The sequence below is a fragment of the Telmatherina bonti genome (genome assembly GCF_933228915.1).
Source record: "Telmatherina bonti genome assembly, chromosome: 4".
NCBI classification, from domain to species: domain Eukaryota; kingdom Metazoa; phylum Chordata; class Actinopteri; order Atheriniformes; family Telmatherinidae; genus Telmatherina; species Telmatherina bonti.
In genome coordinates, this window is record NC_136622.1 from 19,033,627 (window position 1) to 19,057,292 (window position 23,666).

The 23,666-nt window shown below is 37.9% G+C and overlaps 1 protein-coding gene across 3 annotated transcripts; it reads right to left on the bottom strand.

The window, feature by feature from the left end:
- Positions 1–1,320: 1,320 nt before the first annotated feature.
- prdm2a (PR domain containing 2, with ZNF domain a) lies at positions 1,321–12,037 on the bottom strand. Of its 3 annotated transcripts, none has more exons than XM_079238631.1 (4): positions 11,939–12,037; positions 10,487–10,548; positions 7,585–7,716; positions 1,321–6,591 (listed from the first exon to the last, which is right to left on the bottom strand). In XM_079238631.1, exons 3-4 carry the CDS (start codon positions 7,649–7,651, stop codon positions 3,581–3,583), a joined length of 3,078 nt encoding a protein of 1,025 aa, XP_079094757.1. In that variant the 5' UTR covers positions 7,652–7,716; positions 10,487–10,548; positions 11,939–12,037; the 3' UTR covers positions 1,321–3,580. The 3 variants fall into 3 exon arrangements, with proteins under 3 accessions (XP_079094757.1, XP_079094755.1, XP_079094756.1); XM_079238629.1 differs by having other exon boundaries at positions 11,943–12,032; XM_079238630.1 differs by lacking the exon at positions 11,939–12,037 and adding an exon at positions 11,581–11,650.
- Between the last annotated feature and the right edge of the window lie 11,629 nt (positions 12,038–23,666).

A 23,666-nucleotide genomic window follows, 5' to 3' on the forward strand; every position in this document is an offset into this window, starting at 1 on the left:
ATATATATATATATATATATATATATATATATATATATATATATATATATATACATATATATATATATATATATATATATATATATATATATATATATATATATATATATATATATATATATATAACATATATATATATATATATATATATAACATATATATATATATATATATATATAACATATATATATATATATATATAACATATATTGCTATATATATATATATATATATATATATATATATATATATATATATATATATATATATATATATATATATAGAACATATATTGCAAATGTCCAAGAAACTGGGGAACTTAGAAAGTAAGTTCCAACCAGAGTTGGAGGTGAGGACCTATTGGGATCGTTGATTGGACTGGTTCTTGCACAGCTCTGTTTACAAGACCAGTCTCAGGACAGCAATGTTGCAGACTGAAATTTTAAGATTCCCAAAACTTTTATAGTTATAATCTTCAGTAAGAAAGAACCTTTTCTTTATCTGCTTGCATACCTCACTATATTGTTCATAAGTCTTGGGTTGATAATGCATTAAGATGAATCAGCTAAAACAAATGCACATTTACTGCACACCCCCAGCGCTTAATTTAGCACCGTAAGTAAACACATGTCTCAACTTTGCCTCCTCATGCAGTTGCCAAACAATGGTTAATGTTAAATGAATGACATGAACTGGATCTTGGTTAATGTTAAATGAATTTTAGTTTACATTTCTGAGTTTATAAGGTCACAAAATGCAACATCAAGGGAAAAGTCATTTAAAATGCTTTAAAATAAGATGACGAAACAAAGAGCAGTAAAATATTCTGAATCTTGAAGTTTGGCTTAAATTTGGGAACTTTCACACAGCCGCAAGTTTCCCAAAATGACAATACCTTTCATTCAGTTACGTTCCTATTTTAACTTATCAGTTATCTTTTATCATTTTCATGCATGTGTAGATAGAAATATATTATATTTATGCTGATGTTACTAGATTATTGTTATACATTCTAATGACTTTTTACTTGCTTTTAGTCCTTAGTCAGTGGTAATTTTGGTAATACTGCTGATTGATAATTGGTAATACACACTGTATTCCACCAAGTACTTCTCTCTTCATCCACTGCAGAGGTGAATGTAAGGAAAGTGTGCCACCACCTGGCCAATTCTGTACAATGCAAGCAAATGCTACAAGATAGCGCAATAGATAAGAGCAACAGAGACAGGCTTTTTTCATTTAACCAACTCATTATACACTTCCAATCAGATAATCATCTTCATCTGCTTCCCAAAGAAAGTTTCACACATAACGTTAAGATTCTGCTTTTATTTTGAACACCTGCCTGGAAAAAATTTAGTGCAAATCATACAGAGAATTCGTTCAAAGACTGATAACGTGATTTTAAATTATTAATAATAAATATACATGAGTCAATTTACACCATGAATGCTACCAAGCACTTTTCACAGTTGAATAATACACTCCCAGGCCATCCTGTACATCCAACAAGTTGTGGTCTGAATTAAAATAAAAAATTACCACCAGTGGCTGAAAAGGCAAAAATGTAGAAGTATCATTGCACACACTCTCTCGGGTACACAGTCTGATGCAGCTTTAGCAGACCAATTAAACAGCTTAACGACAAAGTGAAAACTACCCTGTATAGCGCTTAATTTTCAAACTTTGAGCTCATGACAAAAGTTTAAATAAAACAGGTACTGTGAGATTCATGATACTGTGCAACATATTTATACGCCACAATAAAATGATACCACAACACATTTACACATGTTAGATTTCATCAGAAACACTTTGCACATTGAACCAGAAACCACTGTTACAGAAGTTAGATGCAAGGATGAAGTGTCTGTATGTTACAGATGGAAAAAGACTTTGACATACTACCAATCAAAGAATGGGGGAAAACACCACAAAACAATCATTAGTCAATATTTTGTGCAAAACAAAGCCTAAAGCAAACAAAACAACTAAAAATCTTACAGGATGTCGGATTAAATGCAGGGAAGCCAAGTCAAGGCTTGGCCGTCTACGGTGCATCCAAGCTGTACAGCACATAAACATACAGTAGTACTTCCCTTTGGGACTGCAGTGCAAATGCATTAAATCTCAGAGTTTCCCAAATGCAATCAGTTTATTAGTGGTGACCTGTATACCCAAAAAATTTAAGCGATTTAGCTGGAAGAGATGACAAAAGTTGTGTTTTATGATCTAACTTGACATAACCAAATTTCACATTTCCAAACACATTTGAGGGGTTTTTGTTTGACCAACAAAATAAACTCTACCTGGGAAACCCTTAGGTCAAAGTGACAATTTCACCTTCATTTTGCCATGTTTTGTCTAATTATATTAACGTTGATGGCACAGAGACAGTACTTGTCTCAAAACTCATGAAGTACATAAAGTAGCAACTGGGCAAAAACATAAAACACATATTTTACTTGAAAATGCTGCAGCATTAAATCTAGTGAATTTTACATTCATAAAAATGATGAAAAACTGGCTTTTCTGTTAGTAATAACTAATAAATCATAACAACATGCCTGACAGGACTATTGAAGGGCAGTTTGCAGCCAGGGTTGAGCTGCAGTGTGTTTTTTTTTTTTGTTATATTATTGATTCTGCAATCTTAAACTCAGAAACATTCACATTTACATTTTCTGCAGGCCTGAAAATTCAGATTACTTTCTACCAGAATAAATGTTTATGATCAGATTCTGTGTTTAAGACCAACATAATTCACTTTAAATCAGTGTCACTGTTGAAGCTCTGACAGCATGCAGTAAGAATTTAAACCAAAAGGCCACATACTACAGACAAGACAAAGTGCAAATGCATGCTGAAAATGATTGCCACTTCTTAACCTCTGAAAAACCCATCAAGGAAGCAATGACAGTTCAGTTCCTCAACTTCCTCATCATTATGTGGCATGTAGCAGGTTCACTACAAGTGCAAGTCCAAGCCGTTGACAGCGAGCTTACACAACAAAACTAATAAAAAATAAAATGAGAAAAAAAAAAACTTGAAATGCCAAGCTATTAGAAAGCATTCAAACTTGCTCATTCCAGTATCCTTTTTTGTCCATTATATCGGTTCTAAATTTGGTTATTTTCATGTACAGTGTATTGCAGCATACAAGTCCACTGGGGTTACAGCGACTACTTTCTCCCTTTAGAATAACTTAAACAGTCCCATACAGCAGTCCAGAGAAATCCCATCAGAATGAGGACAGCATGGATCATAGCTCTCCTTTAACACCAGGTTGTAAAATTTTATCCATGTCATTTAAAACCAAGATTTTATATCTGTGTTTCTTGGATATATGTTAACAGGTCTGCTGAAACCTCATCCGAAAATAACCGCTACACCAGTATCACTTTACATTCATTACAATAAAAATTTAACTTCCCGTTATATTTCCTCCATGTCTGCAATGACCACTTTTTTGTCCTTTTTGTAAACCATAACTTAAATATTTCATAATCTTTGCGCTTTAAATTTTTTATTTTTTTTTTTTTTTAGTACTTGCACTTGTCTGAAATCAATCCTGGACTCGTCAAACTGAGGCCCTGTGCTCAGAGCGACTGGCGCTGGTTCCGTTTGCTTTCTCACAGCTCTGAAGGGGAGGCACCACATCTTTCTGTGGTAAACTCGGTTGAGGGTTTACAACGGTAACCTTAATGGGAACTCCTTTCAGACTGTGCTGCACTCTGCTATACTGCCGCATGGAGGGGTTGAAGGTGCGAATGGGGATTTCAGTCAGAGTGGGTGCCTCTTGTTTCGGCTGTGTACTTTCTTTTATAATGATTTTACTTCTTTTACTTGAGAAGACAGTTTGCACTGGTAGGATAGCGGGCCTTTTTGAAGTGCCAGATGTCTGTAGTCTTGTTTTATGCTGGGGTGATGCTTGCTGTCTTTCTTTTGTGTGAGACACCCCTCTATGTAAGTGTCCATCATTTTCCTTTGCAACAGAGATTCCTCCATCTTTCCTTTTCTTCATTTCCTTCGGTTTCTTGGGGCAGACGGCCATATGTTTGGTTCTACTGCGGCGCATGGTGAACTCCCTGCAGCAGTGTGGGCAGACATAGATTTCTTGCTTCTCATCCACCTGTGCAGGTGACACTTTATTTGAAGGGACTGATTTGTTCCGCTGTGGCATAACCCTTTGGACAAACTTTTTCTTCCTTTTGGTCAATATTTTCAACTTTACTGGTGGCTCTTGGCCAGGTTTGGACCGGTTTGCTTGACTGGCTCTGACTGAGGTGTTTAGTCCATTAGTAGAATTAGTAGTAGACAGTATTCCATTTTGGGTTTTTGCAAAATGGCGCAAAGGGATAGGATTTTTTCTCGGTGTGTATCGCCGTTTATCGCTAGCATTTGCACAAGCCAAGATGTGCTTGTGCAGCTCGGGCATGTTATCAAAACTTTTTCCACACTTGGTGCACCGAATAGCTGTACTAAATGTTTGTGGGATGTTGTGGGTGGTGAAGTTCGTAGCTGAAGCGCCTAAACCAGCAGGTGATCTGTTATGGTAGGGAAAAGGAGGCGGCTTAAAACTGGGATAATGTTGATTAATACCGAGTCGAACATCAGGCCCTTTGATTTTGCCTCCATCAGAAGTCATGATTTTAATTGTTGTAAACAATTCATCAGCAGTCACATCAACTTCAGATTCTTCCTTTTTTACCAATTTCTTGGGTTGCTCTACAGAGTCAGGAGCTGAGGGATCTGTGCTGACTTTAGTTGAGTTGTTGTAGTTCTGAGGTCTTAGTTTTCCCTTTTCTTCCTCTGTGTATGTACACTGCTGGCCAGGATGCAATTCTTCTTGATGCTGCTTCAGATTGCAAAGGTAGACAAATTCTTTTGTACATGCACTGCAAACATAAGTCTTTCCAACACCGTGAAGGCTTGACCGATGGTCGAGCAAAGCTGAGGGTTTGCCGAAAAGCAGCAGGCAGAATTCACATTTATATGGCCATTCATCAGCATGATCCCCTACGTGATGGCCAAGTTCCTTCATTGAATGGAAAAGCCTATCACACACATTGCATATGAAATTCTTGGTGAATGTCTGCTGTTCATCAGTTGCAGAATTAATTGAGGCCTTTTCCTCTTTGGCTTTCTCGGGTGATGGAGGAGAGCTTTTAGGTATGTTTTCGGACATAAAATCAGAACTGTCAGCAGGACATTCTTCTTTTCTGGGTAGTGGGTCAGAATGAACAACTGACTCTGGGTTAGGACATTCGGATGTCACCGCAGTGTCTGTGGACAGAGTTACAGACTCTGCAATGGAAGACACAAGAATAGTAGGGTCTACAGTTTGAGGATTGGGCACTGACACAACTTGTTGCTGTTCTATGTGATTAACAACCATCTGGGTGGGTGCTGCAGTCTCAGCCATATTCTCTTGTAAGGAAACTGCAGCAGGAACAACGCTACCTGGAGCTTCAAGAGCTATTGTACACTCTATTAACACTGTGTTACTGGCAATGTTGTAAGAGCTGAGCAGGGAATCATTTAAAGTTACACTAGGTGTGAATGGCACTTCTGAAACAGGGGTGGATTCAACCAGAGGTGGATTGAGTGTAATCTGATCAGTGAGAAACATGTGGCCAGGTAGGTTCAGAGGTGAGTCAAGGGGCTGGGAGAGTGCGACGATATTTGTAGAATTGCTACTGGCAAATGTTAAATCACATTTAGGAGAATTTAATGTATTTTCTGCACAGATAACCAAGGGATCAGGACATATATTTGGGGCCAGTACTTGGATTGGTTGGCTTGAGGGGTAGGAAATGGGAGGCGGTGAAGCTAAAACTGTAATTAATGAGGGTGTAGTAGGAAGTACAGTGTGCGCGACTGGAGAAGCAAATGCTATGGTGCATGATGAAGCTGGCTCCAAGGAAACAGGTGTAATGGAGGTAGGTGATGGAGTCAGAGAACTTGGGGGTAGGGTAAGTCCATAAACAAGCCCCTCTGCAATAGGCTCTGTTGGGGTCACAATGTCTGAACCTGTGACAATAGCGAAGTCTGTCACTACAGGCGTCTCAGGATTTCCCAGGCTTATATTTTGCTCTCCAACTGTCATTAAGTCTTCGTCAACCATGCACACATTTGATGTTCCTTTAAAAACTGCCTGTGATGCTAAACTAAATGCCAGCTCAGATTCACCTGTGTTCCTTTTTTGCAAACTCAGATCCAGCACAGCGTCAGCTGGTGCCACACCTTCATTTCTTTTCACTGTATTAGAAAGATCCAAAGGTTGCTGGTTACAGGAATTCCCACCAGTCACAGGAGGCCAGCTTTCTGGCAGAACAGGATTCACTGCTGGCTCCGTTACACAAGGTGTCACATCACTGTTATCGTTAACGGTTTGTCGCACAGGTGAGCTATGCTGGGACTCGATATGTTCTGGACTTCCATCACTAAATTCTCTGACATCCAACATGTTCATTTCATCATTCATTGATGAAGTTTGCAGGAGAGAGCTTGCTGGCGAGCCGGTTCTTCTTTTGAACCTTCCTGTTCCAGAAGAAAGGACGGAGACGGGTGAAGATGGCTTCTGGTTATCTGTAATGAGAGCAAATGTAGGTTTGAGACCATCCTGCTTGTCCATGAGCTGTTTCAGCTTTGGGGACAGAAACACTGTTCTTTCCTCCTGCAAAACTGTAGACTCTGTATTGTGAAGGAATAGATTCTCTATTAAAGAAGAAACAAGTGATGAGGAGGATGAAGAAACAACCACCTCAGACTCCAGCTCACTTTTAATTTGTGGTAAAAGTGGTGGTGTTGCAGTTCTTCTCTTGGCATGTTGACCAGATATGTCTGTGTTTAACATGTGACTAATGTGGTCAGGGTCAATAATCAGGGTATCCAGTCCAACTAAAGTCGAAGACTCCGAGTAAACTTCAGCTATTTCACAGTTACTGACAGTACTTGTTGACACTATCTTACCATCAATGTAAAAGCTGAGATTTTCTGAAATATTGTTAGAGATGTGTAGCATGTATTGTTCTGCATGTTCTCCTTCATTTTCCAGACCACCTGTAGGGGTTGTGTTATTAGCAAACTGTGTTTGAAGCTGACATGATTTATTAACTGAACTCTGAGGACTTTCCTCTTTAAGCAATTTTGTTTTTTCCACATGTATTAGTTGTAGGTGGTTCTCATCCATCTTACTCTCACGGTGTTGCTTGTCTGGATTTGTTGTTAATATCTGTTCAGGGTACTTGTAAGCATTATGATCCTGTGACACTCCTTGCTCGTGAGGCTGAGCTGTGTATTCTCCACTTGACATAATGGAAATGTTAGAGCTGGTGGAATCTGATGTCTGAAGCTGCATGATTGGCTTCATATTCTCATGTTGTATCTGAATTATATTGGAAACAAAGCTAAGTGCCACATCGTTCCCACAAGCACGGGTGTGTTGTTCCAAGCATTGTCTGCTGCTAAACTGTCTCTTGCAGTGTTGGCAAAGAAGAGAGTTCTCCCCACTATTTGGGTTGGGCTGTTTGTGTGGATCGGTGACCTCAATACTTGTGTGTGATTCTTCTTGATAGAGACCTTTTTCCTCCTCTAGCTTCCCGTTGTCTCCATCTTCTGAGATGAACAAGTGGGTGGAGTCCTCCATCTTCTGTGGGGGTTATATCCAGTTATCCGGTGGATATCTGTCTCAGGTTTTTACAGCTGTCACACCTATTTAAAAGATTAAAGAAATACCAACGTTTAGCAAAATGCTGCGAGGATTACATTAAAATTTCATAAAATGGCCACCATGAAAACATGTACAAACCTATCAATCACACATTTCAAAGGCCATTGCAGCGATACTGTTAAACCGCTGTTCAAATTGATACATAAAGCACAGTGGAGGAAATGAATTTATCGTTACATACAACTTGAGACAATTACAATGAAACAGACAATGACACCAAAAATACTCCTCGAAAAGGGCCTGCACTGTGGAGCAGCATTAACTAAGAACCCTGTGTGTGATCTACCTTATAGTGGAACTATTCTGTGCATTTCAGGCTAATTTATTTTTATTTCAGAGACCAGAAGGGCTGGGATTGATCGAGTTATTGTCACAAATCTCTTTATTTACTTCAGACCGACCCTCTCTGTAGGCTGTCAGATCAGCCTGTGCGCAAAACGAGTGGATTGAGACTCTTCCTCATTAAGCCCCGCCTCCCGCCACCACCTCATGTCTGATGAGGATTCAACACTGTAACACTGTAGAAAGCTCAGAAAACTCAAAATACCATAATAGCACCCCTTTAAATAACTATAAATATTGAGATCACACTCAGCAATGGTCCAGATTTTCTTGATCAATTTACAGATTGATTTACCTCCTGTAATCAGATGGCGCTTGTACTTTATAACTTGTCACAATAAACATGCCTTGTACTGTGAAAAACAGCACAGCTGCTGCAGCCAAAGCAGGAGGGAAATATATGTGTAAATAAATACATATGAAGAAGCTGACCACTGTCATGTCATAAAAGTATAAGTAGCTCTGATTACTTAAGATTCTGTAGTTTATTAAATGAATATGCCAGGAATAGGTTTGAGGCATATGAGAACATTTGGTATTATTTTGTCAGATGCAAAACTGGCTTTTTAAAATGCACCAAATAAAGAACCACCATGAAAGTAATTCAAAGCAGTCAGTGAACTGAATGGAAATGTCTGAGTTGATTTTCTGTCATCCATGCTCTAAAATACTAAATAAAATGATTTTAGTTGCCAAAGGACTTTAATCAGTTTCTAAAATATTTTACTGTATGATGCACTGAAAAATTCATATATTTCATTATTCAATGATCATTTCTATAACAGTTCCTGTTATTTCCAAATCTTTCATAGTCAACTGGAACAAGCGTCAGAATAATTAGTCTCTTTAAGGCTCCATCAGGATCCCCTCTGCTGACAATTCTCTCATTACGAGCTTTCTCAGAGAAAGTCGAACAGTGTAGTTACTTTTACACTCCAGTGAGAAACAGCGTGACACCCTGACTGTCAAGAAAACTAATGCCTTTGTTTGTTTTTTGGGGGGTTGGAAAACTATGCTTTTGCATTTAATTCTTTCTGATATCAAAACCAAGTCAAGTTTCAAGCAGTTACCATGGTGACACCCTTAAGTAAAAAGCAAAACAGCAATGTAAATGGAAAAGTCCAGAACTGAATCTTACTTCACTAAGCCACGAGTTTTGCTTCATAGTACAGGCCCCAGTGGGGAGCAGCGCAGAAAAAATGTTTCCTTATGTAAAGATAAAGTCCAATTTAATTTTGGATGATAAACTGTGTGAACACATTACACAATTAAAATCTGTTGTAAACAAATAAAAGGATGCAAGTATTGTACTTTACATAACTGATCTGTGTTTCAATAATCATCAAGTGTCTACACTAGGTTCATATCAAGTGCAAAGTGAGCTCTATAGCCAATTATCTGTTAAAGGGGTGCTATTATGGTATTTTGAGTTTTCTGAGCTTTCCACAGTGTTACAGTATTGAATCCTCATCAGACATGTGAACGGCACTGCTTTTTATCACCTAAACGCCTGTTTGAGTTTGAGTTCCAGCACACGCTCCATTCGGTTTCCATGGCGACGAAAAACGCGTCGTTTTAGAGAGTTCTTTCTACTTGGAAATCCTTGTGACGTCCCGGGGGATAAGGTTCGGTGATTGGTTACCTTCTACTGGTTAACAAGGGCATGTACAAATACATCAGGCGGGTGGAAAACCTCGGATAAAGCTTTTTCGAACGATGGCTGGTGAGTTTACCAAACAGAGACATCCTGCTGCATTCGTTGCTGTGGGTTGCTGTTTTCCACTTTGTTTTCAGGGTCTGATTCAGGTTCCACCATGTAGGGCTGTATGCTATGTGTTGACATTGTATTTTGTTTTTTTTATTGAGTTCATATTAGCCTAATCCTTCTGTTTATGAGATGTTCCAATGACGGCGAAAGCAGTTGCGGTGCGCGCTCCCGATGTAGCGCAGTGGCGGGGCTTAATGAGAAAGAGTCTCAATCCACTCGTTTTGCCCACAGGCTGATCTGACAGCCTACGGAGAGGGTCGGTCTGAAGTAAATAAAGCGATTTGTGACAATAAATCGATCAATCCCAGCCCTTCTGGTCTCAGACATAAAAATAAATTAGCCTGAAATGCACATAATAGTTCCACTTTAAACACTGTATAATAAACAGTGATAATGTCATTAAAAGTTTTATAATCAGCTAGTTTGCAAGGAGACACAAGTATATATGTTCATGAGCTTATTGACATATGATATTGTGATGGTTTGTAAAAAGATTATTCCTCATCAATAAAACAATAGGGCATACAAGTTCGCCAACTGAAACTCATATATATATATATATATATATATATATATATATATATACACACACACACACACACACACACACACTGATTAAAACAATATGTACATTTTCTTACCATCTTGAGTGTCATCGAAAAAAATAGGGTTGCTAAGCAGACTAAAGGACTGGCTTTTCTTTCTGTCAAAAGATAAAAAGAATTTACAAAAATATTTAAAACCACTGCCTCAATACAAAACAAGGGTACATAATTATAATCATAAAAAGCACATGATCAGAGGGAACCATCTACTTGGTTTACTGTCATTTTTATATATTTAATCAGTTTATGCAACTTTATCTCAAGGATATCCTATTTGTAATGTGAAGCACATCAGAAATAGCAAGTCATCACTTTGTATAATTATTTATTTTTGCATACAGACATAGTTTTGTTTGTACTAGGTCATCTAAACAGTTTCATCCCAAAGTACTGCTGGTCTGTCCCTGTGATTATCTTATCTTTACACCTCCTAAACAGCTGATTAAACACATTCTAACCTGACAGCCGAAAGCCACATATCTAATAAATAAAAGATTTTTAAAAAAGTGAATTCCTTCAGGTTTTATTACAAACTTAAATACATGTAAAGATATGACTAAATTGATATATTTTTACATAAATGTTGCACTGATAATACAAAATGGCAGGCCTGTCTGCCAGAATTGTCGTGGCTTCCCGAATGAATGCGAATTTTTTAACTTCAATTTTGATCTAATTTTAAAAAAAAAAAAAAAAATAGATGCCTGAGGAGTTTTAACTATTTACCCCACGTGTATATTTTTATTCCATATATTTTTTTAATATGGAAAAATAGATAATTATTCTGAGAAGCACAATATATTAAAGCAATTGTAAACGAGAGAAATGACTTTTTAGCGGACGCTTCTAAGTGTCACTTCAGTCATTGTAAGGTAATTCCGCAGTTCATGATAAATGCATTATGATTAAAGTGAACTCATCATATTAGCAGAATCGGTACCAATTAGGGGCCTTTAGCCCAAAAATATTTGTGACAGCTGTAATACACTGTCTTTCTTTGCATTAATGTGCGCAATAACTGGCTTTTTAAACGTGCATTTCTAACGTAAGAAATTATAACATAATTTTTTGTTTAGAAAAACTTATAAAAGGGTTTGACTACGACGTGCTTTCTCACGCATCCGCTTCACCTGGTTTGGAGACGCTCCCCCGTCCTTGCTCCATTGCTAACTGTTCACTAAACACGTCGCCACATTACTCCATGGAGAAAGCTAGCTCGTCTACTTTAAGGTCAACTGCTTTACCGTATGAAAGCATTTAATTATCATCCAGTTGTTACAGAAACGCAGACCAATTATTTTTATTTCGTCCAAAAGGCCATGTTACAAAGCTTTTATTTATTAAGTTTTGTTTTTTTTTTAAGTCAGCTGTTTCCGTACTGACAATACTCTGCTAGCTACAATGCTAGCTGGTAAGATCCGGCTACATACAACTGGTGATCGATGCTACAACCACGAGTTCTGCCTGGTAAACGAAAACTGCACTTACACACCTTGTGTGTACTTCCAAATATTTTGTAGAAAGGTTTGAAATGGTCTTCTTGCAATGCTTCTAGACAGCTGTCTTTTCTTCCTCTTTAGTGTACCAACAAAATTCTTGAATTCTGATTGGTCAGAGAATGAGGTTGTCAAAATTGAACCAATCAGCAGCAGGTTTGTTGGACCTTTAAAAAAACAAAACAAACGAAGCAGTCCATATGAGTAGTCCATTTTTTAAAAAAAAGTGCGACGGAACATCCTTCACTGGTTCTAGGATAGTATGTGTTGTTTACAAAAGTTTGGATTTGACTAGAAAAAAATAATATGTCTGTTTCCTTCTGCATCGAACATTATAAACGAAAATTGATCTAAATAGCAAAAAAATACTATAAAATGTACCAAGGGTTTCTGAAAATAAGCAGACTATACTACAGACTTTACTAGAGAAATAACTAAAATCTTTTAAGATAGTCCTTTAAACTTTTCTTTTTGACCAGATTTTTAAAGGTTTTGTTGTTCAGAGCAATACACTTTGCCTTGATAAATAGTACAATATCAACACCAGAATAGACAAATTAAAGAATATTGAATTTTGATTTGATTTCCATCTTTAAAAAAATGTTTGCTTAAAACACTGGCAGTAGATTGTTACGGTAGAAGAATATTTTCATACAATCATGTTTTGTTTTACTTGAAATAAGAAATCGGAATTTACTGGAGTCTAATCAAACATTAAAACATCAAGGAGATTGATTTGGAAAGTTAACTGTCTAACGTAGGTTTGATTCCCTGACTTCTCAGAGAAATTGTAGATATTACTAAATTAAAAATTCTAAATTTGGGAATATGGATTTTATAGCCCTTTGTTAATTTTTTTTTTTTAAACACGTATCTCCATATCATGACCTTGTCCATGTTCATGTAGATCTCCTACAACAGTATACCACACATCAATCGAGGGATTGTATTATAACAACCCTTTCTTTTCACTTTTCAGTATACATAACAGAAAACAGATTCTTCCAAAATATACATCCACATGGAGACAAATTTTACTTGAAAGCAATTCCAAGCCTTGCTTCATACTGAATAAGAATATCCATTGCTATTTAAAATTCCATCCAGCCAGCCATGCTTATCATTCTACAGGAAATCATCCAAATTATAAAGCCAAATTATTAGATTTGTGTATTTAATTCCTGCTAAAAAAAAAAAAAAATGAATAAATAAAAAGCTATATTATTTGCATTCTGTCCCGAATGGAAGATTGAAAATCTTCTTAATTTACTAATGAACTGTATTATTTTCTACTTATGGAAAGTGTTTGAAGATTGGTTAAAATGATATCTGAAAAGATGTCATCTAGAATAGTAAGGATGTTCAAATGAGCATCTGCAGTTTTAAATTGGAACACTTTTTGAAGCAACTTTTTTTTTCACAGTAACAAAGAAAATGCACAAATGAGTCGCATGCTCTGGTCCTCTCCTAAGAAATTATTTTCATCTTAGACACATATCCCTCACAGATTTTCAGTATATCTAAAATCACAATATACATTACTACAATTTGAATTATCAGTCTAAAATGTTCCGTTTGCATAAGAGATACTCATTTAACAAGTAGCTAATACTGTATTTAGTAATTGCAGCATATTAGTTTGACCTCTAGAGGGCGCAATATTAAAATACTAAAAATAAGTATAGCTTCAGTCCTCTGTGGGTCTTACTGTAACTTTATATTTACAGAGTTACTGCATGAGCATTACATTTTAGATATTATCTTTATTGTATAGATAGTATCAATATCTTTAGTTCTGTATTTACTATGTGTTTGAGTGTAACAACAGCAGTTTAAGTTTAAAAGCAGTAACATTGACAAGATTCTTCCAGCATAAATGTTTAAAACAATATTTCTGAAAGCATTTGCATTTATTTAATCTGATTTTTGTCAAAGACTGTTAATAGCTAATTAATATTTAATCAGCTAGTATAATATTTAGATTTTGGTGTGACTGTTGGATATAGGTTGTTCATAAAACCTTTTAATTGCCACTGTCATTTCTGTTTCACAGCTGTTTAGAAAACAGAGGCCACATTGTGAGGACGTGCTGACGATTAATGATGTGCACTAGTATGTGTCCTCTTCTCCTGACCAGTTCTCTGTTTTCCTCAACAATTGTCAATTGAATCACAAGACGCTGGCTCATATAAATCTCACACCTACACTGACAGAAAGCAACCATCTGGCTACACAAGGCATTATTTCCCACCTGTAGGAGTTTATAGGACCCCACATGTATATCTGTGACATTGCGCAGCACATGGGTGGTGTTCTCATGGCACATGTATGGTATGTCTCTTGTTGTAATGTTGTATGTGGGCCGAGTGGAGTTTCACTGTGACACCACATGCCAGACCTCTGCGAGCCATAATGAAAGATCATAAATAACAAGCCTAACCCTCTCTTCAGGCTCTTTCCCTTTTCTGTGTTTAAGAGACCTAAACTTTACAAATAAATTGCTTATATAATGAGGTGTGTTTTATGTCACATTACTCTTTAGGAACAAACTGTTTTGGGCATTTAGTAGTGTATCCAGTGGCAAGCTAAGTATGATTATGTTTATTTTCATCATATCATTGAGAGTCATTCTAGACATGTCCAGGGCTCCAGCATGTCGTTCACAGCTGATGGCAATTGCAGCTGTGAAATTATAATGAGCTGGCTTTGCTTGTCATACATGTGCCAAATCATTGTATAAGCAGGTGCTGATCACTTGGAAGGGACTTCAAATGCGCAGTTAAGAAGTCAAATTTGTCAGAACAAGATTTGCTGAAACTGGAAGCAACTAAACAAATACAGCATGTGACATGAAGCGAATTGTCCTCTGCAGCATTATTTGTGGATAAATAAATGAGTTTACAAACAGTGGATCCTGCACTAGCACTTTGCAAATCACTTTTTTTTTCTTTTTTTTTTTAAATTCTTTCCATGCTTATTTGAAGTCCACAAAGATAAGTAGTCTTTAATGCTGCAGTGACATGTCATGTTTATGCATTCTCTCCCTTGTGACTTCTGAGAAGGTAATCATGGAAGAAACATCATCTGCCCGGGACTGCGTTGTCAACTGGTCTTATTGCCAAGTTAAAGATCATCATGTACACTATATGATACTGCAAGTGAGCATGAAATTGGCAACAAAATTCCTAAGCTTTGAGCGAGAGATAGTTATAAAGGTGCGAAAAAGCTCTGTGTGGCTTTTAAAAACTTAACATCTACCTGCAGAGATAAATTATTGCTGTTAGCATGTTTGGTAAATCTACTGCTATGTTACATATGCATACTGTGGGAAAATGATAATTGTTTACAATATTATCAACCTTTACGGGACAGAATATATCTACATACCCATGTTATGCTGTTTTCACATGTAAGTGTGTATTTCCATGTGGATATTTATTTCTGCAGGTAAGTTATGAATGCGTGTACACCGTGTTAGATTCAGTTCACAAGGGCACTGTGTCGAAGATAAACTTTGCAATGAGAAATAAGATACTGAATGTGTAGTAAGAAATCCTTTCCTCATTGTGCCAAAAGGTCTTGGTGATATTAAAGTTCTTGAGGACAACATTAAATTCAAACAGGAAGTCGAGTGATTGTGAAATAGTGTGTCCCAGATGCGTGTTAGCATATCCTGTGGCAGTGGTCACCGGTTCGTGCCAACTACTGTGTACAATGAAACATTCACCATCTACATGAACATATAGAACAGAGACAAAGGGGGAAAGAGGGAGAGGTGGTCCACAACATGTCCGTATATCAGACAGATCACTGAGCAGGACTTTGGTATGAAACAATAAGCGTCTCATAGAAGATGTGTGCCACGCAGCAGACAAAGACCTGACTGTAATCTGACAAGATGTTATGTCACTTGGACCAAATAGAAATTTACTGCTTTGTGTTGCAGACGCCAGATGTGCAGGGACGAATATGTAAATGTGAGTGTAGGAACACAAGTACAAACTGTGCAGTGAAAAAACATGATGCTGCACAACTGCAGCCCACTTCTCCCAACAGCACATACACATGCCACATTCACATGCTAATAATCCAGTAAACACAAAAGTGTCCTCCAAAATGTCACTACTCACTTCTGAACACACTCACACATTTTTCAGAGATCACCTGACAACACAAAATCTGTCTCCACCTCCCTGGTGAAACACACAGCCAGACTTATTTAACCCCTGCAGCATGCATACTTTGTCTGACCACTAACACACCACCTATAACTGACACCCAACTCTGTGCACCCTCCCACACTTCTCCACCCCGCATCCACTCTTGGGCACAGCTGTCCATGGCACTCAAAAGCCACTGGGCTGACATTTTCTTGATGACATCACAAGCTCCTGAAGGGTATCTCTGTATGCAGGGCAGAACCAAACTGCTGTAAAGCTCCTCTCACTGCAGGATCGTGTTCATGTCAACTGAACTGTGGGAAATAAATACTGCAGAGTGAGAACAGAAGTTACACACACTGAAAAGTGTTAATTGTTTCAATCATGTCCTACTTCATTTTCTTGCTAATGTGTTAGAGTGGTAAGGCCTTAACAAATATAACTGAACAACAAAAGGTAAAATGAGAAAGTTAACTTTTATTTCATACTAATGCCAGACAACGCCACCTGGGGCACAGGGCTCAATTCAATTCAATTCAACTTTATTTATATAGCGTCAAATCACGGCAATGCCATCTCAAGACACTTTACAGACAGAGGGGAAAACATAATGAAGGCCAATTCATAATAGCCTATATAAGGAAACCAACAGATTGAGTTGGACTCAACTCAATCTCCCATCCTGAGCAAGCACACTGGCAACAGTGGGAAGGAAAAAACTCCCTTTTAACAGGAAGGAAACCTCCAGCAGAACCCGGCTCAGGACAGGCAGCCATCTGCCTCTGCTGTGTGGGGGGGGAAGAGGACAGAAAGACAACAGGAACTGCTACTCCCGGCCAGGGAGACCTGCTGAGACAGGAGACATACATGTTAATGATGCAACACTGTTATGGGGGGGGGGGGTAAAAGAAAGAGATAAAGAGAAAAAGAAAGAAGCTCAGTGTATCAGGAAATGTCCCTCAGCAGTCTAAACCTATAGCAGCATAACTAAGGGATGCTAACCATCCCCAGCTATAGGACTTATCAAAAAGATAAGTCTTCAGCCTAGTCTTAAAGGTGGGGAGGGTGTCTGCTTCCCTAACACTAACTGGGAGCTTATTCCATAAGAGAGGGGCCTGATAACCAAAGGCTCTGCCTCCTGCTCGGCTCTTTGAGACTCTAGGAACCACAAGTAAGCCTGCAGTCTGCGAACGAAGTACTCTGCTTGGTATATAAGGAACAATGAGGTCTTTGATATATAGTGGTGCCTGGTTGTGGAGGGCTTTATATGTAAGGAGAAGAATTTTAAATTCTATTCTAGATTCAACAGGCAGCCAATGAAGAGAGGCTAAAACTGGAGAAATATGATCTCTCATGCTGGTTCTGGTCAGGACTCTGGCTGCAGAATTCTGGATCAGCTGAAGGGTTTTCAGGGCATATCTAGGATAGCCCAGTAATAGAGAGTTACAGTAATCTAGTCTCGAAGTAACAAAAGCGTGAACCAGTTTTTCTGCATCGCTCTGAGACAGAATGTCCCTAATTTTGGCTATATTACGTAAATGAAAGAAGGCTGTTTTAGTAACCTGCTTAATATGTGGACCAAAGGACAGGTCAGGGTCAAATATTACTCCAAGGTTTCTCACTGTAGCACTGGAAGCTAAAGTAATGCCATCCAGGTTCATTACAAAACCAGAAAATTTAGCTCTGAGTTTTTCAGATCCAATGAGAATTACTTCAGTCTTATCTGAGCTTAAGAGGAGAAAATTTCTAGACATCCAAGTCTTTATGTCTATGAGACAATTTTGTAGCCTATTGGGCTGATTTGTTTCATCTGGTTTAAAGGATTGTCATGATTTGGGTTTCTCCCTTTGCTTTGTTTTCAGGGTTCCTGTTTTATTTTGTAGTTTTCCTGTTTAGTTCCCTCGGTTCTTGTTTAGCTTCATTGATTTCCTGTTATTGAGTTCACCTGGTTTCATTTTGTTAATTACTTCACCTGTCTCATTGTGTTCTGTGTATTTATACCCCCCAGTTTTTGTCTTGTGTTGCGGGTTCATTTGTTGGTTTTGGCCCTCACTTTGTCTTGGATTAAAGTGATGTCTGATTTCTGCATACCGGCTTCCCGACTCCTGCATTTGGGTCCACATCCCTACAGCCACCGTGACAAGGATAAGTATAGTAGAGTATCATCTGCATAACAATGAAAGTTTATTCCATGCTGTCTAATAATTTTGCCTAAAGGGAGCATATATAGCGTGAAGAGTATTGGTCCAAGTACAGAACCTTGAGGAATTCCATGACTTACTGTAGTTTGTGAGGAGGACTTGTCATTTACATGAACGAACTGAAGTCTATCAGATAAATATGATTTAAACCAGCTTAACGCTGTACCTGTAATTCCAATCACCTGTTCTAGTCTTTGTAACAGAATGTTATGATCGACTGTATCAAATGCAGCACTAAGATCAAGCAAGATAAGTACGGACACAAGTCCTTTGTCTGAGGCCATAAGAAGGTCATTAGTAACTTTCACCAATGCTGTCTCAGTGCTATGATGAGCTCTAAATCCTGACTGAAACTCCTCGCATAAATTATTTCTGCTCAGGTGGGCATGTAGCTGAGCAGAAACTATTTTCTCCAGAATTATGGACATAAACGGGAGGTTAGATATAGGTCTATAATTTGCTATCACCTCTGGATCCAGAGATTGCTTTTTAAGTAAAGGCTTGATTACAGCAGTTTTAAATGATTGTGGTACATATCCTGTCACTAAAGACATATTAAGATTTAGTAGTGATGTATTAATTAAAGGGAAAATGTCCTTAAAGAGGCTCGTTGGGAGAGGGTCTAAGATACAGGTGGATGGTTTAGATGAAGCTATTATTTTAGTTAATTCAGAGGGTTGGACAGGACAAACTATTTAAACACAAGTCAGATCCTGGTTCTAAGGATGCTTCAGAGACCACAACAGGCTCAACATTATAGGTAGAAGGAAGAGTATTGTGAATTTGATCTCTAATAGTGTCAATTTTATTCCTGAAAAAATACATGAAATCATCACAGCTAAGTGAGAAAGGAATACATGGCTCCACAGCGCTCCGGCTCCTAGTAAGCCTAGCTACAGTGCTGAAACGAAACCGAGGGTTGTTTTTGTTTTCCTCTATCAATGATGAATAATTAGCTGTTCTTGCCGTACGTAAGGCTTTTTTGTATACGATTAAACTTTCTTTCCAGGTTAAGTGAGACTCTAGTCCTGATGATCGCCATCTGTTTTCCAAACGCCTTGATGCCTGTTTTAGAGCTCGAAGCTGGGAATTAAACCAGGGAGCCTTCATAATCTTACCCAATTTCTTCTTCTTTAGGGGAGCAACATTATCCAAGGTTGTACGCATTGAAGCTGTTATAGTATCAGCATGTTGATCAATCTGAGCAGGAGTAAGGCTTAAAGGGGGACTCTCAGTCATGCTAACACATGGTAGATGTGAAAAAATTGATTCAATTGATTGTTTAAATTTTGTATTGTCTGATAAACATCTACTATAGTAGAATTTATTTTTGGTCAGTGAGTAATCAAATAAAGTGAATTCAAAGGTTAATAAGAAGTGATCGGACAAGACAGGGTTTTGAGGAAATACTTTGAGCTTATCAGTCTCAATACCATATGTTTGAACAAGATCAAGAGTATGACCATGAGAGTGAGTGGCTCCATTGACATTTTGTGAAAACCCAATTGAGTTTAGAATAGAGCTAAAGGAAATGTTTAATCATTTTCATCGTCAACATGAATATTAAAATCACCTAGTACAATGACCTTATCAGTAGTCAGCACTAACTCAGACAAGAGATCAGAGAATTCGGTCAGAAACTCGGAGTAAGGTCCAGGTCCAGGAAATAAATGCAGGGTCGCTCCTGTTGAAATAAGAAGAGACGTGGGAGGGAGTTTAAACTATTTAATACAAGAATTTAAGGCTAAAATTAGCAGGGTATGAAACCCACTGTTAAGACCTATTTAAAAGTAAATAACTATAGAAACTAAAGAAACCAGGTCAGCTGGGACCACCAGTGGAGGGCAGCCTACAGGGAAGGAGTGTCCCGGTGTGTTGCCACCTCTTACCTTATGAATACAACCACACTTGACTGCAAACTATAACTGTGGAGCCCTCCTATGCCCAGTGCATCAAACAAACCAAACCAAACATGAGGGTCCCCAACCACGAGTGCCTAGCCCATCCACCAAATGGTTCTCAGCTGCCTAAAGGAAACAATTCAAACAAAAGAAAAGTCAACTTACAAAACTAAAGCAAAAGAAGCAAACAGAACTGATTAAAAGAAAGACTACAATAAAATTATGCCAATAAAAACAGCAGCAGGTGGATCTATAAAAACAGAAAACACAATTAGTAAAACTACAAAATTAGTTTTTTCCATTTCAAGTTCCTGTTTCTACTCACCACCCCGAGTAAAACCAAGCCAGGAGGAAGAGTACAGAGGGCAACCGCAGTAGTCACCACCACCAACACAGAATCAGCCAGCAGACAAGAAAATCAGCAGGTGTCTTTTATAGGTACCTGCTGATTAGCAGGGAGGGGCCAACCTGAGCCACATGACTAATGTGTGCTCACCACCACACTAAAGTGTTGACAAATCTTAGTTTTGGATGACGCGTTTGAAATCTTCTATGTCCCAGTGTTTTTTTCTTTGTGAATGAGCTGTCTTGTGGGTGTGTTGTCTGACTGTTCCTTGATAAGATCAGCTGTAGGCTGCATAACGTAACAGTTGCAGGCCCAGCCCTGGCGAGGCCCTTCTGTGTGGCACTTGCATGTTGTCTCTGTGTTTTGTGTGTTTCCCACACATTCCACAGCTTCATCCCACAGAGTAACATGCATGTAGGGATGGTGGACTGGCAGCTCTTCATTGAAGATGGGTGTGAATGTGTCAGCCTACAATGCTGAATGTTGAATGTCTTTATTGTCATTGCATGATTACAACAAAATTGAAAATGTGCAAACCGTCATAAGTTGCAACAAAGTTTCAATAAAGGTATAAAAACAGAGGTAATATAAAGATCTAAAATTATAAACGTATGAAAATATAAAAAGTAGTGGTTATAAATAGAAGAATGAAAGAGCCTACAGGAGATTCCACTCATTCAGCCACCCATATATTGCATCTGGTGGAGTTTGCACCGTGATGAGCTCTGAGTTCTTGACTGCAGGACATTCATGCAGCATTTAATGCCTTGATGGCATTGGCATTAAATCATTTCTTACTCTATTTGTCTTTGTTTGACTCAGAGAATCAATGCATTTATTTCAAACATTGTTGAATGATGAGTTGTTTGTACAGGTTATCTGCTTATTGCTAAATAAAGGTAACACATTGGATGATTACGATCTTTATGCCTGCCCAGTTATGCTTTTGTCATTTTGTTAACAAAACATTATAAATGCATGGATTTACACTCCAGTTTGTTGCATCTTGTAACTGCTGCTTCTAGGAAATGTAGCTGAGTTTCTGCTGGAATATGTATGCTATTGTAGTCCTTGCACACTATGTTTTGTGGTTGTTTTTGGTCTTTGTATGGTGGCATTACTTTACTGATAATGGTTTTCAGAAGCATTCTTCAATCATGAAATTTTTTTAATCACAGAATTTTTGCATTGTTAATGCAATTCTGAGAAGATCACTTTTGTTCAGTGTTAGTTTTATATTTCTTCCTTATGCACAGAGAAGTCAATTGATTATGAAAACAACCCGTCTCAGAGTGATGTACGAACACCAGTCCATTCATTTGTTATTTCGAGGTTGAACTATTGCAATTCCTTATATGTTTATTACCTAAAACTTCTCTTCCTCCACCAATTGATTGAAATATAGCAGAAAGGGTCTTGATGAGAATTAGCGGGAGAGATCAATTTTCTCTAACGTAAGCTTGTTTTCACTGGTTCCTGGTTAAATCCAATCAATTTTTACACTTTTCTATTCACACATGAGGTTGTTTATGTTCTCCAATGTATCGCCAAGATCTCAAACTTCCATGTTTTCCCTACAGATTTCTTCTCTCTCAGACTGTCCTGTGATTGCAAGAGTTTCTAAAAGTAGAATTTTGTTATCAGGCCCTTCTCTCATGGAAGCAGCTTCCAGTCTATGTTAAGGAAAATGGCACTCTCTCTGCCTTTAAGCTTTTAAAACTGTCATTGTTGATAAGGTTTATGGTTTGGGCTGACTTGAGAAACTATCAGCCATCTCATTAGTTCTGCAGTGGTAGGGTTAGGCTGTTGGTGGACACCAGTAATCTACAAAGTACCTCTGTTCTCTTCTCTCTTTTATTTCTCTCAATAACAGATGCCATTGCTTGTTTTTTTTGTTTCTGAACAGGTGTCCCTGGTCTCAGTTTTGGTGTTTGTTGACTGGTCTTCCTGTCCTTTCAAGTCAATTCACTAAACAAATAGATACTTCCTGACAAGTAAGTTTAACCTATTCATTGTCACACCCAATGTCTCATGCATGCTCAGGAGGGGAAACTGAACTGAGGAAATTATTTTTTTAAAAGCCAATGATTTCCATATCAAAGCAATTTTCTAGGTGAATTTTGCGTTACTTCAATAATTTTGTTATTACCTGGAGTCATGGAGATCATATAAATGATTTGGTTAAATTAGATTATAATTGGATTGGACTGCATCTTTAAAAGTTGCTCGAGATGACTGATGAAAATTGGCGCTATACAAATAAAGCTGAGTTGAATTTAATTCAATAACCTTCTGTGATATCATGCAACATTGATACTTTTATTATTTTCTTTTTCAGCCATGCTGTTGCAGATTTGCTGCTATTTTTTTTAGATAATTGTTTAGCTGCATGACCCAATTTTCCCTAGATTTATCTTTTGGACAGATTATGGGCAGTAACAATGTCTTTACTCCTCAGCATTGTGTTAACAAGCCACTAAATTATCCAGGCAAGCAACATGCCAATACTTGTGCATTTATAAAGGGCAGTACACATGCAGACAATGAGTTATTCCGATGCATCTATTATCATTGTCGGTTATGTTGAAAAGCTAACCTCAAATATGTTCTTTCTTATTGTTCAACACCCTACATGTGTGATAAAAGGGAACAAAACATCTATAACATATGCACTGCAGTCCCTTTACCAACATTGCCAGTTCAGACCATGTGACTGTTTCGTTGAAGCCTGCATAGAATCAAACAAGTAGCACTGAAGAAAATCATAGTGTGGCAACAGGAGGCTATTCCACCTTTGCAGGGGTGCTTTCTGTGTAATAAAGTATCTTTAAAGATGCTGTAATACCTGGGGATTCAGAGGAATATTTAGCAGCATGTTGGCAATACAAATAAACAAAAAAGAAAAACTGGTGTTGAACACAAGAACTTGGGCTAAGAGAGCTTCTTTGTTTGCTTAGGCTTTTGTGATGCTCCATTTAGATCTAAGGACATTTTCCAAAGCATGGGACACCTTTAAAAGAGGACTCAGAGAGGGTAAAATGGTATACACGAAAAAGCTGTCCACTCACTTTACTGACATAAAGGACTCTTGCCAAGAATTCCAAGCAGCAAC

What these genes read in the sequence shown, in the direction of transcription:
- prdm2a (XM_079238631.1), bottom strand. Translation starts at nt 7,651, where the DNA reads ATGGAGGACTCCACCCACTTGTTCATCTCAGAAGATGGAGACAACGGG. An exon ending in GAAGCTAGAGGAGGAAAAAG is followed by an intron (nt 6,592 to 7,584) that starts GTCTCTATCAAG and finishes CTCTCATTACAG; the next exon opens with ATAACCAGAAGCCATCTTCA.